General features: G+C 43.0%; 2 protein-coding genes and 1 non-coding gene across 4 annotated transcripts in view; 1 reads left to right on the forward strand and 2 right to left on the reverse strand.

Moving 5' to 3' along the window:
* Positions 1–56: 56 nt before the first annotated feature.
* LOC133044550 (uncharacterized) lies at positions 57–9,942 on the reverse strand. Of its 2 annotated transcripts, XM_061125941.1 has the most exons (3): positions 9,826–9,910; positions 4,263–4,306; positions 57–287 (listed from the first exon to the last, which is right to left on the reverse strand). In XM_061125941.1, the coding sequence occupies exon 3, from the start codon at positions 264–266 to the stop codon at positions 75–77; it is 192 nt and encodes a 63-aa protein (XP_060981924.1). In that variant the 5' UTR covers positions 267–287; positions 4,263–4,306; positions 9,826–9,910; the 3' UTR covers positions 57–74. The 2 variants fall into 2 exon arrangements, with proteins under 2 accessions (XP_060981924.1, XP_060981923.1); XM_061125940.1 differs by lacking the exon at positions 4,263–4,306 and having other exon boundaries at positions 9,826–9,942.
* On the reverse strand, positions 6,092–6,196 carry LOC133045305 (U6 spliceosomal RNA). Its single transcript, XR_009690184.1, has one exon. It is a non-coding gene; the product is annotated as a U6 spliceosomal RNA (small nuclear RNA).
* An 852-nt stretch (positions 9,943–10,794) lies between the features above and the next one.
* SLX4IP (SLX4 interacting protein) overlaps positions 10,795–16,702 on the forward strand; it is a 207,389-nt gene continuing 201,481 nt past the window's right edge. Inside the window, 2 exon segments of the mRNA XM_061125943.1 lie at positions 10,795–11,106; positions 12,305–12,417. The gene's annotated coding sequence lies outside the window, so the exon portion shown is untranslated.

A 16,702-nucleotide genomic window follows, 5' to 3' on the forward strand; every position in this document is an offset into this window, starting at 1 on the left:
AAAGCATATTTTGTTTTTCCTGTATAAATGCATTTTGAGGGGTAAATCAAACTCACCTGAAACTTGTAAGCCTGCTACTTCCCTGGGAGGTGGTTCTTCTTAGGACTTGTAATTGCCAGAGTGTCTGGTTCAGAGAGGTTGTCCTTACTAGGAATTTGGAAAACAGGGCTGCTTTTGATCCTCTGCCACCCCAAATGTATGAATCCAATCAGAGGTACCATAACCACCAGAACTTTGTAGTCTTTCCAGAAGTTGTGAAAGCTCATAGTACTTCAGCATCAGTGTACCTAAGAAAAGGTCAACAGTTAAGAACAAACAAACAAAAGCCCTCTAAAATTACACCTCTAAAGCACAAGCAGAACACTGCCCTCTAATAAAAGCTGCCTGTTAAAAAGCTTCTAGGTACAATACACTGCAATGTTATTTAACAAAAAGAGGTAAGTTGCAGACTTACAGGGATGGCTGATCAGGCTTGGAAACATACAGGGCAACACCAAAAGTTTAGTCAGCAATTATGAAGGAGCAACATCACCTGCTCGGAAAGCTGCTGAGAACACTCAGGCCTCAATGTCATTGTCTTTATATAATTAATTTCTCTGAACCACAACAAAGTTCAATTATTTTTTTAAAAAATCTATTTAGTCACAATTTTAACAGAAGAATCAAATGGCAATCCTTAAATATGCAGTGAGAATTCAGATTCTGCATTCTGACAGGATGTGAGTGATGATGTTTTCACTGAAATGGAGTCATGCACTGGTCCCAATTGTAGCAAAAGACTTTTGGCTTGAACTCTATGAATTAATGCCACCTCCTCATTTCTGTGCTGAGCCTCTGTAATTAGAGTGTTTACCCTTATCACTAATAACTATACACTATAGGGTTATTTCTGCTTTATTGACTATGCCAAAGACTTTGACTGTGTGGATCACAAAAAAACTGTGGAAAATGCTTAAAGAGATGGGAATACCAGACCACCTGACCTGCCTTGTGAGAAATTTGTATGCAGGGCAGGAAGCAATGGTTAGAACAGGACATGGAAAAACAGACTGGTTCCAAATAGGGAAAGGAGTACATCAAGGCTGTATATTGTCACTCTGATTATTTAACTTATATGCAGAGTACATCACGAGAAATGCTGGGCTGGATGAAGCACAAGCTGGAATCAAGATTGCCAGGAGAAATATCAATAATCTCAGATATGCAGATGACATCAACCTTATGGCAGAAAGCAAAGAAGAACTAAAGAGGCTCCTGATGAAAGTGAAAGAGGAGAGTGAAAAAGTTGGCTTAAAACACAGCATTCAGAAAACAAAGATCATGGCATCTAGTCCCATCACTTCATGGCAAATAGATGGGGAAACAGTGGAAACAGTGGCTGACTTTATTTTTCTGGGCTCCAAAATTACTGCAGATGGTGACTGCAGCCATAAAATTAAAAGACGCTTACTCCTTAGAAGAAAAGTTATGACCAAACTAGATAGCATATTAAAAAGCAGAGACATCACTTTGCCAACAAATGTCCATCTAGTCAAAGCTATGGTTTTTCCAGTAGTCATGTACGGATGTGAGTTGGACTATAAAGAAAGCTGAGCACTGAAGAATTGATGCTTTTGAACTGTGGTGTTGTAGAAGACTCAAGTCCCTTGGACTGCAGGGAGAGCCAACCAGTCCCTCCTAAAGGAAATCAGTCCTGAATATTCATTGGAAGGACTGATGTTGAAGCCGAAACTCCAATACTTTGGCCAGCTGATGCAAAGAACTGACTCACTGGAAAAGACTCTGATGCTGGGAAAGATTGAAGGCAGAAGGGGATGACAGAGGATGAGATGGTTGAATGACATCATCGACTCAATGGACATGAGTTTCAGTAAACTCCGGGAGTTGGTGAGGGACAGGGAGGCCTGGCGTGCTGCAGTCCATGGGGTCACAAAGAGTCAGACTTGACTGAGTGAACTGAACTGAACTGATAAGCTTTATTGTCAACAAAATTTACTTGGAGAAACTAGGGCTAGGAACTTGCCTGGAGTTTCAAAGCTCAAGAGTATTAAGAACAGTTTTTTGCCTCATCTGATTTGGAAAGCATGGAGTGTGGCCCAGGAAGTCTGTTTCTGATGATCTGTTGGGTTTGGGATCTTAAGTCTAGACGACCTCTAAACATTTCTTACACTTTTTACTCAAGGGAGCTCACTAGGCTTTAGTGGTAAGTTTATACACTCATGCTCTGAATGGACTAGCTCTCCAAGATCCCATCTGGGCAATGAAGGACAATAAGGACTGTTAAGAATTAGGTTCAGTGGCATGTATGTGAGTTCCATTATGAAATCGCTTATGGTAATTCTGTGTGAAAGTGTTTAGAAAAATGTCTGAACAGGATTTTTACTTATTCCTTCCCTTTTAAGGCAAGATTAAAATATAGGACTAATGAGCTACATATCTGAACTGTGTTCTGTATATACATATTAAAAATAAACAGAAGGCTTACAGTTATGCCTATGTACATATATTATTCCCAGCATTAGAAACGATTTCTCGAGGTACAAGTTCACATTTCATAAGGACTTTTTTGCTAAACAAATTGCTAGAGAAAACATGGCCTGCTTTGTAACTGCAAGTATCCTTGGCCCTCTCTCTTCCCTCAAGGGCTTTGGCATTCTATCTGCCTTTTTGCAAACCTTAGCGACCATACCCTTTACTGACATACTCATGTTCTAATTTTCGGAGAAAGTCAATCACAAGTAACTGTATCATGATTACATTTCCTTGTGGAGCCCACTGTGCAAAAGCCTTTGGGGCATTTGAGATTTGACGAACAACAAAACCTCTGAGGGAGGCCCTGGGAGACCAAGAATAATGAGGGAAAAGCTTGAGTAAGACTTACTTCTGAGATGGAAGGACTGAGGCTGTGCCAAAGTCAGTGGTCTGTGTTGACAGGTGGCATTTTTGTCCACAAAATACCTTGAATTAAAGGATCAGAATATACTGTCCTTTCACATCCAGTCTCAACACTTAAGGTGACCTTAACCATCTCCAACTGTCTCTTCTGACGTGAGCTTGTCAAGTCACAGCACTTTTCATAGACCATACCTCTACCGGTTTACTTCTCATGATCACTAACATTTCATCATATTTGTCACTTTTTCCTGAGTTATGAACTTTTAGGAAAACAGCTCATAAAAAAGTCTCATTTGGAACGGTGATGGTGGTGGTTTAGTCGCTAAGTCATGTCCGACTCTTGCGACCCCATGAAGTGCAGCCCACCAGGCCCCTCTGTCCATGGGATTTTCCAGGCAAAAATACTGGAGTGGGTTGCCATTTCCTTCTCCATGTTTGGAATTAAAGAATATAATAATAAAGCTGAGATGAATAACTCAATAGCCGAAATTCAGAACAAACCAAGGTCCAAGCTGCAACAGCCATGTCTGGGAAGTGTGGTATGATCCCTCCATGTAGAGTAGATCGCAGTATGAAATGTGATGTGCCGGGAACCCTCCTCAGGTTAGGATCAAGGCGGCTCCCAGCACTCAGGGTACCTTTGGGTCTTTTCTGGGTAATAAGAAAGCTAAAAAAGGTCTGTCATCTTTTTGGTTTTAACAAAAATGTGATCGCAATATACACTCGTTTTGTAATCTCTTCTCCCTCCAATAATATAAATCTTCATTATGATTTTTAGTAGCTATGTAGCTTTTATGGCGATATCCTAATTTAACAGATCACTGATTGATAGAAATCTGAGATTTTTTTCAGGGTTTTATTGCTAAACATGCTAAGTACTCTTGTAAATCCTCCAGAGTCCCCGCCTTGGCCTCTCTATGCTGCTTCTCAGGATAATACAAAGTGTTACTAGAATTCCTAACAATTAACTCATTTTTAAAAAGAATTTAACAAGAAGGTTTTTAAAACTTTGACTTTTACAAAGGTTCACAGTGCAGAGCAGCAGGGAGACAGGGAGCTCCAACTTGGGGATGGAAAGCGAAGCCGGACACAGCTTTTCTTGAGATGGCCCTTCCCTCAAAACATTTGGCAACGAGTATTACAAGTGGTGTCGAACTATTTTATGGACACAAGAGATTCCTAAGTCTGAAGCAAGATTTTCTCAAGAATATGCTCAAAATGATCACATTTGATGGGCAAAAACAGGCTGGCTTCTAAACCGAGTTAGTGCTTCTTCATTCAGAGCGTTTCAGGTTTGCTTGGATTAAAGCAGCGACACAAACCACAGCAAGAGGACGTCTTCCCCTCCTTACCCTCCTCCAGCCTACCTGCCCCTGCCCTTATCTTTCCTGGATCCTCTCTGAACACGCTCCTAGGAAAAACAAATGAAAACAGAGGGTGTGGAACTCTTTTACAAAGATGGAGGAAACCAAGAAAAAGGAAAAGAGATTAGTAAATTTTACGTTAAGTAAAACAGGAAGTTGATATTTATGATTTTATCCATTGAAATGCCTCTGTTAAGTATAGAAAATGTTTATAGGTCATTGGCACGGATGCTTTCTTATAGCCTTCTTTCCAAAACAGATACTTTGCATTATTCAAAAAGTTTCCTATTTTTTCTTTTTGTTTTCATAGCAATTTTGAGACCACTTTGTATATGAGGAAACACTAAATGATTCTAAAATTATTGTCAGTTAATTGTGGCACTGATTTTGGAGTTTGGAGTCCTAAAGTCTTGGCTGGTATTCTTAATGGCAATTTTCAAAAGTTGAGTATTAGGATCTCAGCTTTGGCAAGAGTCAGTCAGAATTTCCCAGTGCATAATAATGTGTGCTGAGAACATTCTGGGCACATGCTGCATACCTGTGTGGGTCGCTGAGGGCAAGTCCCCCAGCGCATTACACCTAGCATGTCTTTATTCTCACGGCAGGGCACACTAGAGGTTAACACATCTTGTGCCACTTGGTTCAGAATGAGAGGGCAAAAAAGCCCGTATCCTCCAAACACACACCCATGACCTACTAATGGATGAGACGAGTGGAGCTAATTTTAAACGCTTTTTTTTTAAAGCTCAGTTCTTAGTGCAGAATGAATAGTGAGAGATTAATGAAAAGAATGGAGAAAAGCTGGTTACATCTCTGCCCCACTAAAATATCATAATCTTTTTGACTGCATAGAACTGATCAGTAACGTGAAGAGCAAAAAAAAGCACTTAATCCCAAACCACCTGGCTCTGGCTATCAGATTACTCTTTGTATGCACCATCATGTCAGTTAAAACCACAGCGTTTCGCTATCCATTAGATTTATAATAACCCGGATGCAGGCAATGCTGGGGAAGGCGTTCCTTTTGCCTACTGGGCTTGCGGGGCGCCATCTGCTGGCCTTTTGAACACAGTGTAAGGTAGATTCTTTTTTTTTAAGGTAGATTCTTAACGTCTTCATCATGGCTCCGTTTAAAGTATTTGAAAAAAAAACAACGTTTAAAACATTTTTTAACATTACTGAATGTAATTTAAACATGAAGAGAACACTAAATGGAAAGTTGAACAATTAATTAACCCAACTCTTGTGGCTGTGATATTTCATTAAATTTACTGGAATTGTATAATACCTTTTCTTCTGGCGTGACGAATGTTAAGTATCTGTGAATTCCTCATTCCTGAAATCTAATTACTGACCCTGAAAGTAGTTCTTTTTATCCTCAATTTTAATACAACAGTTCACATTTTGGCAATTTTGTGGACAAGTCAGAAAGGACTGCATGGTGTCTTCAGGCCTATTGGACTAACTGGTATGCTAAAGAGAACAACAGTTTCTTTTTTAACCCCCTTTTCTAACTACATCACCTAAAGTAACAGCTTTGCTGAACTCTTCCAGTCTTGCCAAAACACAAACAACAAAAAACTTACTGTCAATTCTTGATTAACTGAGTGGACCATCTGTGTTAGTCGCTTAGTCCTGTCCCGACTATTTGAGACCCCATGGACCGTAGCCCGCCAGGCTCTTCTGTCCATAGAATTCTCCAGGCAAGAATACTGGAGTGGGTTGCCATTCCCTTCTCCAGGGGATCTTCCCAACCTGACCCAGGGATCGAACCCAAGTCTCCCTCACTGCAGGCAGATTCTTTACTGTCTGAGCCACCAGGAAGCTTACAGAAAAATACGGAACGCTTCATGAATTTGCCTGTCATCCTTGCACAAGGGCCATGCTAATCTCTGTATTGTTCCAATTTTAGTATATATACTGCCGAACCCGAGCTCTAAGTTTCCTTTCTGCAAAATCTTACCCCTACCTTTTCCAGCAGGCAGTAACTGGTCAGAATCAGCTGACCAGCACAGCCCGGTCTGGAGCGGGTCAGGAGCAGGCACAGAGTGTGATGAAGGCGTAAGCATTTTACGATCCTTGCTTTCCTCTACTCCATTACTGTGAATTCAGTGTCTTTATAAATAAGTAGTATACTGGGAGCATCACAAGTTTTATATGGGAGCTTTAACTGTCCACAACCTAAAATGTGAACAGCAACTGAATAATTAGCAACTAATGAGAAAAAGATGACCAGCTTTCTGGCAGGCTGTGGCTTACCAGAAAGGTGTGGAGAGTCATCATGAAATTGAGAGTTGTCTGAGAACCTTTCCAGTCCCTTTCACCATCTTCACGGCTGCCTGCCATCCGACATGGAAGCTGGTGGGGAGTTACTGAAGACGTGGACTGGGTTCTTAGTGTCGCAGCAATGCCTGTGTGTTCCCCCGGTCAGCTCTGAATCCCGAAAGGCTTGGTTTCTGTCCTCACCATTTCTGAGGTTCCTATTTTACTCTCCACCTTGGTTTCTGCAGATAACCTACTGACCAGAGGACACTGTGGCTCCTGGGTATGAGCCCCTCTGCTTCCTGCTCCCACGTGTTAAAACCTCCGTCTCAGCTCCCATTCTCACGTCCTTCCTCACTCTCTCGGAGGAGGACCCGGCACTTCCGGCCAGTCAGTCCCACCTGCCACTGCGTCTTCAGGGTCCCAACTCCATCACCCCACCCCACCCCAACTTCTACTTCCCATCTCCGGCTTGGAACTGGTCTTCCTCCTTGGCAAAACTGTTTTTCTCCGCTGAAAAGAACCAAAAGCAAATTCCCTGAAGCCACTGCCCTTTACCGGCCCTTCCTTCCAGTTACTAGACACTCTGATTCCTTTCAAATAACACATTTCTAGAGCCACTTCCATCTTCACACCCAAGTAATTTGCTTTTGTTCCACTCTCCATGTAAACCGCTTTGACTATAAAGATCACCAATCTCTCCCTATAATCTCTCGGCACACTTTTGACGAGTTCTTGAAACGCTTTAAGTACCTGAGGCTATTGGTCTCCCTTAATGGTCCCTCGGTTTCCATCCATCTTCTCAAAGCTCTGTCCTTGGCTGTCTTCTCCCTCTGTTCATTTCCTGGGTATCCTCATTCACACCCAAGCTTCTACTTTAGCACATCCATCAGTGGCTCCCATGCCTTCAATTCCAGCTTAGTCCCACATATCCCATGATGCTGTTCCCCACAAGTGTCTAAACTCATCTCATACAAAAATGAATCCTCTTTCCTTCCCAAATTGCTGTTTCTCCTCTACTTCCTGCTTTGTTTTTTTTTTTTTTTTAGTAAAGAAATTATCTACCACATGTTCAATTAGAAAATCTGGATACAGTGGACTCATGTTTCTTACACTCCCCATCAAGTAGGTCACCCAATTCTCCATTTGACCTGACATTTCTTTTGCACAATTTCTCCCCACCACCACAGTCCAGACCCTCATAACCTCACCTGCTTCTAGTCCAATGGTTCTGTGTGGTCCCTTCACCACTGGCAGTAGCATCACCTGGGAACTTATCAGAAATGTAAAATCTTGGGCTGCCCCAGACCTACTGAATCAGAACTCTACACTGGGATCCAGTAATCTGTGTTTCAACAAATTCTTTAAGTAATTTTGACACTTAAGTCTGAAAACCACTATTCCATTCTCTACCCTCTTAATGCTGCCATCTTGGGGAAAACAACAGATACAGCTGTGTTGCTCAGAAGCCTTCAATGACATTTTTGACTAGAAGGTGAAACCTACACTTCTCTGTACAGCACAAAAGATGGGATCTAGTTCCTGCCTACCAGCTTCCAGAAGGTAAAGCACAACACATCATCCTGGTAAGAATGCACTGTTGTGTAGTGATTAAGTGGACACGTTGTGAAATCCTGCCTGGGCTTTCCATCTCTGCCTTAGCACAGTACAGTTGGCTGTGACCCTGGATGATTCCTTAAGCTCACAATGCTCCAGGCCCATCATCCACAAAATGAGAATAACACTGACAGCCATATCACAAAGTTATCACATACCTGGCACTCAGGCTGGACTCTGTTACTAAGATTCCAGGATGTTATAGAAAAGGTAACAGGCTCCAAAAGTGAGGGCCAGGAAAGTTCATCATGAAGGAAAGAAGGAAACTCAAGGACAAAGCAAAACAGCAAAGACAGGGTAATAAATTCATATTTGTTTCTCTGACAACAGTTAATGAAGTTAATGGTGCTAAGTGATTAAATATGAGGGTCCCAGCATAATGACGCTTTGAGTAATGACGGAAATCAAATTCTAACCTCCCCCACTAGGTATGATCTTAGGCAAAAGACTTATTTCCTGTCTCAATTTCATAGCACATGGTGCTATATAATGAGAATTCCTATGTATTTACCTATGTAAATATTTATTGTTTATCCAGTATTTGATATATGAGCATTCAATACATGGCAGCAATTATTCTTGTTGTACGTACAGTATCTTCAATACAAATCAGATATAAAAACAGGCACTTCTGGAGACTCCTGTTTGATCCAAGCTCCAAGGAGTGCGGAGACAGATGTCAATCCCAGGGTTGACTGGGGGAAAGAGTTGAAGTTATGCCCTCTTTCGGGGACAGTGGGTATCCAATAACTGATCACTGCAGGTATATAGTCTTGACCCTTCCCTCCAACTTGGGACAACTCTCAGAGTTACTGTGAGACTTGGTTGACACTCTCCTTGGGGCCATACTGCAGCTCAACTTTTTCTATCCACCATTCTGCCTCCTTTCTTCTTTGGTAAGATCCAAAAAGTCCTAACAAATGTCCTGGCCATAAATCTCCTTAGATCTGCTTCCCAGGGAACCCCACCTAGGACAATCTGGAAACATCTTGTTCATTTATCAATGTACTTGTTGATTGTTGCCCCTCCCATCGTTAAATATAAGGTCAATGTGGTCAATGTGGCTTGTTTTGGTCACTTCTGTATCTGCTAACTAGGCAGTGTGACAAATATGAATATGAACTGCCGGTGTTAATGAAGGCATCAATGAACCTGCGGGCATAGGGAGTCTCTGAAACACCACCAGGATGTGAGCCTGATCTGGCATGGGAGGAAAAAGCATATGACTTCAGGAGGCCTTCATCTCAACAGGGTTTCCATGCCCAGAATGTCCAAAGCGCCAAGTCCTGCTTCTGCCGTCCGAGCCGGGTGCGGAGTGCTGCCGTCAGAGAGCGGCTCTCCAGGCAGACACAGGTCTCAGGGCCAGGGCACTCGGCGCCTTCCCTCGGGCGCCTTTTCCGTCTACGTTCCGGTGCGGCCGCGCGGATCCGAGGGAGGAGTGCACACCGGGCGCTGTGCGCAGACACCGGGCGCTGTGCGCAGACGCCGAAGCACCCCAGCTCCTCCGCGTTCCTCCCGGCAGCAAGCGCCCAGCGCCGAGGCTGCAGGTTAAACGCAGTCTCTAAGGAGCCGGCCTCCCAGTCCCGCCCCCGGTCTCCTTCAGTGACCTTTCCGAGCGAGAACGAGCCCCGGCCCCCCTGCAACCGGGCAGAGAGCCGGCTCGCCGCGGCGGCCCTGGCCTTCTCACCTGCCCGCCGGCCGCCGCTCGCAGCCCCCGAGGCCGCACCCCGCGCCGCCGCCGCTCCAGATGGGCCCGCGCTGGGGACGGAGCATGCGCAGCCCCGCGCTCCTCCGGGCGTTGGTGACGCTCTCGGCCGGGGACGCGATGGCGGCGACCGGAAGACCGGGGGCGGGGCTCGTCTGGGGTCAGTCTGGGCACACTGTCCGAAGTGGAAACGTTAAATGACAGGTCACACGGACATGCTGAGGCACAGTGTCTCCCTTTTTGCCCTTTTGCGCTCAAGAGGCGCTCATGGAATGGAACGTGACCAACCGCTCTCGGCGGGTCCCGGGCCTTCCGGCCTTGACCAATGGTGAAGCGCCGGATCCCACGGCCGCTCACCAGCCCGCGTCTTCCGGAGCGACCGCCCAGAAGACCCGGAGAGGAGGAGCCGTCGCGGCCGCCCCTGTGTAGCGGGGCGCGCGGCAGGCCGTCAGCGGCGCGGCGTCCGCCCCTCGTCCCCGCGGGGGCTCGGGGGCGTCGGAGGCCCCTGAGTCTGTGCGCTCGCCGGCTGGCTCATGTCCGTGCCGTCTCCCCTCCCGCTGATGCGTTCGAGGGCCAAGACGGCATTCTTCCGTTCAAAGGAACTGTGAGAGAAGTTAGGCTCATGGCTGTCTCACAATGCACCCGCCATTGAGAAAGCCACCTTCAGCTGCCAACCCGTGTTTTCTATACTCGTTCCCCATCAAACATTCGGGAGACTCTCCCCCTTTTTGTGCTAGTAATTTTCAAGAAACATTCTGTTTCACAGAAATGCTGCGTTTTATTTTTCTCTCCCGATCGCCCTTCTCCCTGCCACAGCGGGTAACTGGTTTGTCACCGACCAATCGAGCTCGCTTTCTTCGCGGTCTCTAGATAGAGGTCCTCCGACGCCATGATTGTTTTGGGCCCTCGCTGGAAGCCGCGAGATCTTGCACGGAGGACATTTTTGTTTTTGGAAGATCCCGCGCGCTCTTCCGGCCGTTAGTTTAGTGTTCGCCGCCATCTTAAGCCCTGGTTGTGGCTTCAAATGGGCCGCGAAGCAGCCCAGGCCATCTTGTGTTTGGGCGGCCGCAGGGTTTTGCGCGCCGGCAGCGCCGGGGAAGCGGGAAGGAGGTCGGCGCCCGGAACACCCGGGCTTCCAAAGGCTGGCTTGTGAACCTGTGGCCGCCTTTCTAGTCTGAGTTTGCTCAGCCAGGTACCACTTGACCAGTGACCCCGGACAGTAACTAAACAAAAGCCCGACCCCAAACCCTGCCACCATCGTAGGTAAGAACTTGGGAATGCTGGGAACCTAAGATGTTCCTTGCCTTGAACTCAGCTGTGAGCCCACCTCCTCTCCCGCTTCGGTTATTTCCTTTGATTAGTGAACCTTTCCTGAATCCTTCTCTTTGTGCTTCCGCCTCTCTCCGTTGTTTTAAACAGAACGGTGCCGGAAGCCTGGGCTTGATAGTGGAAGTTTTGGTCTGGGAAATAATTATTATTTGGACGAAATGGAGTACAGTGAGTGGGCCAGGTATTTATATCAAACATCTACCTGTATTCAGTACAAACAGATTCCCCTTCCCAGATATTTTTTGGTTTGTGACATAAATACAGATTGTGTTTGTATATACATTCATTCATTCATTCAGTACATTCGTTGAGTACCTGGTGTGAACTAGGTTGTAAGGATTCTGTAGTAAATAAAAACCACTTTATTTCATGGAGTTTCCATTCTGTCACCTACTAGGTTGGGCAAGTAACAGCGTTTTCTGGTTCTTAGCCCTGCTATAGTGTACAAGCAAGTATTCGCTTGCTCCTTCCCCTATCTTCCCCCACTCCTTTTTCCTCCTGGACTAGGAATAAATCATACTGACACTTTATTTCTTGGATCCTGGACCTGACAGTCTTTGTAGACGAACTGGTTAATTTTACAACCAATATTCAAGGCACTTAAGGCCTTGCTGCTCCAATTGTGATCTGTGTATATCAGCCGCTTGAGCATCACCTGGGAGCTTGTTAGAAACACAGTTGACTCCATCCACAGGCCGCTGAATCAGAATCTGCCCTGAGAAGCGCACCTTAAGTTCAGACAGCACTGATTGAGGGCACGGACTGAAGACAAAGACTTTCTCTTTACAACTTGTGCTTCTGAAACAATATATGGTCAGTTTACTCCACGCTTTAAATGCAGCGGACATGTGGTTTATATCCGTCAGCTTAATGTCAAGACGCCAGTTTAGCATTCTAAAAAGTTGAGAATTTGTCAGCCCCATATATTGTTATGTAACATTTGCTATGCAACACCTTGTGTCCTATGTACATATTTTATTTTTAATTTATTTGAAGTTGAACTCAAAATTCTGTGTGTATTCAGTGGTTCAATATCAACTTGGAAAACCTTGGACCATAGTTTGCCAAAGCTTTTCTGGTACCTTGCATTTTATCGTTTTAAAATAACGAATTTAAATCTGATTTGTTTCAGGGGTTCTCAGCTTTGGCTGCTTATGAAAATCACTTGGGGTGCTTAAAAAACAACAACCCAGAGCAGTATCTGTAGAGTTTGAGATCCTGTGGATGGAATTTAAGGAAGTTAAGGTATTTGAGAAACAACAAATGAGTTTTATATTTTCTGTGTTGATGTTTGTTAGATTTTTCTCCCTTGTAGATTGACTTAAAATAATTATAAAGCGAGTTGGACTGGAAATTTGGTGAACTAACTTCTTAGTAACCCTTCAGTTTGCTGTTTATGTTTTTGTGTCCTAAGCAAATTATCCAGTCTTTCTGTCTTTCCTTCGTCCATCTAAATATTAATTGGGAAAAGAAGAATGAAGGTCCTGTTATGTTTTATTTAGTCTCTTGTGTATGTTACAAAATGTAGTGGATATTTATATTCTGTGCATGTGAGCAAGAGAAGTATTTTGCAAGTGCAATATTCATTGCTTCTGATTTTCCTATACTGTATCTTTTATATGCTGGTAAGCATAATGGGTCTTGGAAATGAACTCTAAAGCCAGATTCTCTGGGTTCAAATCCTAGCTCCTCCAGCTACCAGCTTAAACTGATTACTTCACCCTTTTGTGCTTCAGTCTGTTGTTGTTTAGTCGCTTTAGTTGCTAAGTGGTGTCCTACTCTTGCTGACCACATGGACGGTAGCCTGCCAGGCTCCTCTGTCCATGGGATTTCCCAGGAAGAATACTGGAGCAGGTTGCCATTTCCTTCTTCAGGGGATCTTCCTGACACAGGGATCAAACCCGAGTCTCCTAAATTGGCAGGCAAATTCTTTACCACTGTGCCACCTGGGAAGTCCTATACCTTAAGTTGCTTCATCTCAAAAATAGGGTTGATATGAGGGTTAGATAAGTTAATACAAGAAAAGTGCTTAAAACAGTGCTTGGCACATAGTCACAGCTATGTAAATGTTAATTAGGTATTATTCTATTTAAGTCTCAGGATTATTAAAGTTTTGTTCATACATTCAAATCACTAAGGGGGAAGGTATTAATACAGTATGCCAAGCCAGGAAGATGTGTGAGTGAGAGATTTTTTTAATGATCTTTTTCTTTTCTCCGAACAGCTTTATGGAGATATGATTGTCATACAGTAAATGGCATGTACTTAAAGTATACTGTTTGATGGTGATTTACATGCGTATACCAATGAAACCAACACTTGAGTCCAGATAGTGAATGTGCTCATCACCTCGCTAAAGTTTTCTCTTGTCCTTTTGTAAGCCCTCTGGGCTCTTCTAGACAATTGCTCATCTGTTTTCTGTCACTCTTGCATTTCCCAGGGTTTTATCTAAATGGAATCTTCATGTATGTGCTGTCTTGCGGGGTGGGGTAGTCTGGTTTTTTTCACTCATAATTGAGAGCCGTCTTTGGTGCAAATGTCAGTGCTTCATTCCTTTGTAGGTACAGTATTCAGCAATTTGTTAGACTAATTTGTTTGCACATTTGCTAACTGAAGGGCATTTGGGTTGTTTTTATTTTCATAGTGGTCATTTTCACATTGGATAAAAAAAGTAATTATTTGGTGGCCAGGCCTTCCACATACAGAGAACCTAGGAGGTGCCAGTGGTAGACTGTGTTTGTTTGGGACTTTGACGTTGTTTAGTTTATGAATTCACGTTTTCTGAATGAAATGTTACAGTTTTTAAAATACCAAACATGTCACATATATTGAGCTTTAGTGGGTTGGATCTCTTTTATTGAGATATAATTTATATATAATGTAATAATTTCATATATACAATACAGTTGTTTGATATATGTATATATAGTTAGACAACTCAAGGCGTTAGGAGTGCTGACCCTCTGTGCTATTGAAAATCTGCATACAACTTTACAGTGACAAGAGCACAGCTCAGCCCCCATCTGAGATTCCACATCTTTTGAATTCGACCAACTGTGGATCATGTGATACTGTAGTATGTGTTTATTGGGAAAAATCCAAGTGAAGTTCAAACCTTGTTGTTCAAGAAAGGGTTATCTATATAATATAGTTGTAGTAACTGGTCACCATGTGGTACATTCCCAGAGCTTACTTATTTCATAACTGGAAGTTTGTACTTTTTGACTCCCTTCAGCCATTTTACCATCCCCTACCATCCCTTCCTCAACACCAACCCCCGCCCCTGCCCCACCAACAACCACCAGTATTTTCTCTGTATCTGAGTTTGATGTTTGTTTTGTTTTAGATTTCACAAAAAGTGAAAGTCTTTCACTGTCTTACTTATTATACTTAGAAGAATGCCCATTCATGTTGTCGCAAAGAGCAGGATTTCCTTTCTTCATGACTGAATAACATTCCATTATATATATACCTACACCATAATTTCTTTATCCATTCATCTATCATGGACACTTAGGATGTTTCCCCTGTCTTGGCTATTGTGGTTAATGCTACAGTGAACATTGAGGTGCAGATACCTTTTCAAGTTACTGTTTTTCTTTTCTTCAGATAAATACTGTGAAGTGGAATCGCCACATGATATGGTAGTTATATTTTTAATTTTTTGAGGAACCTCCATACTGTTTTCTACAGTGGCTAACCAATTTAAATTCCCATCTACAGGACACACAGGCTCCCTGTTTTTCACATCCTCACCAATACTTCAGTTCAGTCGCTCAGTCGTGTCTGGCTCTTTGCGACCCCTTTGACTGCAACACGCCAGGTTTCCCTGTCCGTCACCAACTCTTGGGGCTTGCTCAGACTCATGTCCATCGAGTCAGTGTGTCGTCCCCTTCTCTTCCTGCCTTCAGGCTTTCCCAGCATCAGGGTCTTTTCCAGTGAGTGAGTTCTTCGCATCAGGTGGCCAAAGTATTGGCCATCACCAACACTTAATTGTTGTCTTGTTGATGATAGCTGTTCTAACAAGTGTTTGATGACTCCTTCTTGTGATTTTGATTTGCTTTTCTCTGGTGATTGGTAGATGAGAAAACTGGAGATTTGGAGGTGCTGAGTAGGCAGTCTGAGATCATGTAAAAAGGTAGGATTTGAACGCATGTCAGTTTTACTAGAATCTGAGACCATGACTGCGTTGTGGGTCAGTTTCTGCCTGTTTTTGACAAAGTATTAAATAAAAATTAGATGTTGTTTTTAGTGAAGCAACCACACAGGGCCAGATGGGGATTTTCTGTGGGCCCCACAGGAATGGGAGGTCCAGAACTGGGGTTAGCTGACCACATTAAGGGTATAGAGTGAACTGTGGACTTAATTTTGGTGGGAAATTTCAGTATATGACCTACATTTAAAGAAAAAGAAAAGAAAAAAAAATCCTAATTATTTTTTTTGTCACTTGCTTTATTCTCCTGTTGTTTCCATTTGTTTTTTGTTTGTTTTTGTTTTCAAGTTCACTTTGGCATTCGGAATTATCTCATGAATAATAGGAAAATCTGATTTGGTATTTTTTTACACTGTAATAACCTTTTTAAATTTTATCAAAGTTGTCAGCAAGATCTTAACTCATTTATCATTTTTCCTTGGTATTTTGTTAAAGTTTGTGATTCCTTCTTCATATTTTCCTTTTGTGTGTGTATGATAAAATTAGATTGGGGGAGTAGGAACAGCAGGTTATGAAATGATTTCTCATTCCTGAATTACAGTTGTTCCTTCATAAATTCTAGGGTCTTTGTTGTTTTAAGACAATAGAAGAGAGTATAACATATTCTTGGAAAAATTTGAAATCTGGAGATTAGAAACCTAAAGCTAATTTCTGGTCTTTTAAATCTGGAGTAGGTGCTTTGGCTTGTGATGCAGACCAGCAGTGCTAGAGGGAAGACAAATGTGAATTTCAGAGTGCCTTGGATTTTCCCACAGAATAATCTAGAAGGTCACCAACTTTATTAGAGTTTATCTCTGCTTTGTATTTAAATGACAGGACAATCGTGATATTGTTTTTTCTACTTCCATTCCCTCCCCAAATTAACTTAAGAAGGATTTTAGGATCTTTCCCTCTCCACTAAAAACACACATAAACACATATTTTTGGTGAGGTCAGACACTATTGAAGTCTTTTTGTGAAAGAATGCCTGTTTTCAGGTCAGAGAAAATGGGCTCAAGAATGCAGGGTAGAGGATGAGATACTGTTTGTAAGACATATACTTTAACTTCTCAGTATGTTTATGAAAATTATATGCTTTGAGATATTTGGGAAATTGATCTTTTTGGAGCTTGTCCTGAACTTCTTAAAAACAGGGTGTAAAGTAAAAATTCCACTGCATGTAGACTCGAATTGGCAGCTCTGATAAAGCTTTTTAACATTTATGCTTTAAGCCCCAGGCCCTGAGCTTGCTGTTCCCTCCTGAAAGTAATGCTAGGAGCCTAGGAAGGTATTTTTTAAGGTGCGTGTTTGCTTTGTAAATGTGTGTGTGCACATTTA

This window comes from Dama dama, chromosome 23, assembly GCF_033118175.1.
Source record: "Dama dama isolate Ldn47 chromosome 23, ASM3311817v1, whole genome shotgun sequence".
Lineage (NCBI taxonomy): Eukaryota > Metazoa > Chordata > Mammalia > Artiodactyla > Cervidae > Dama > Dama dama.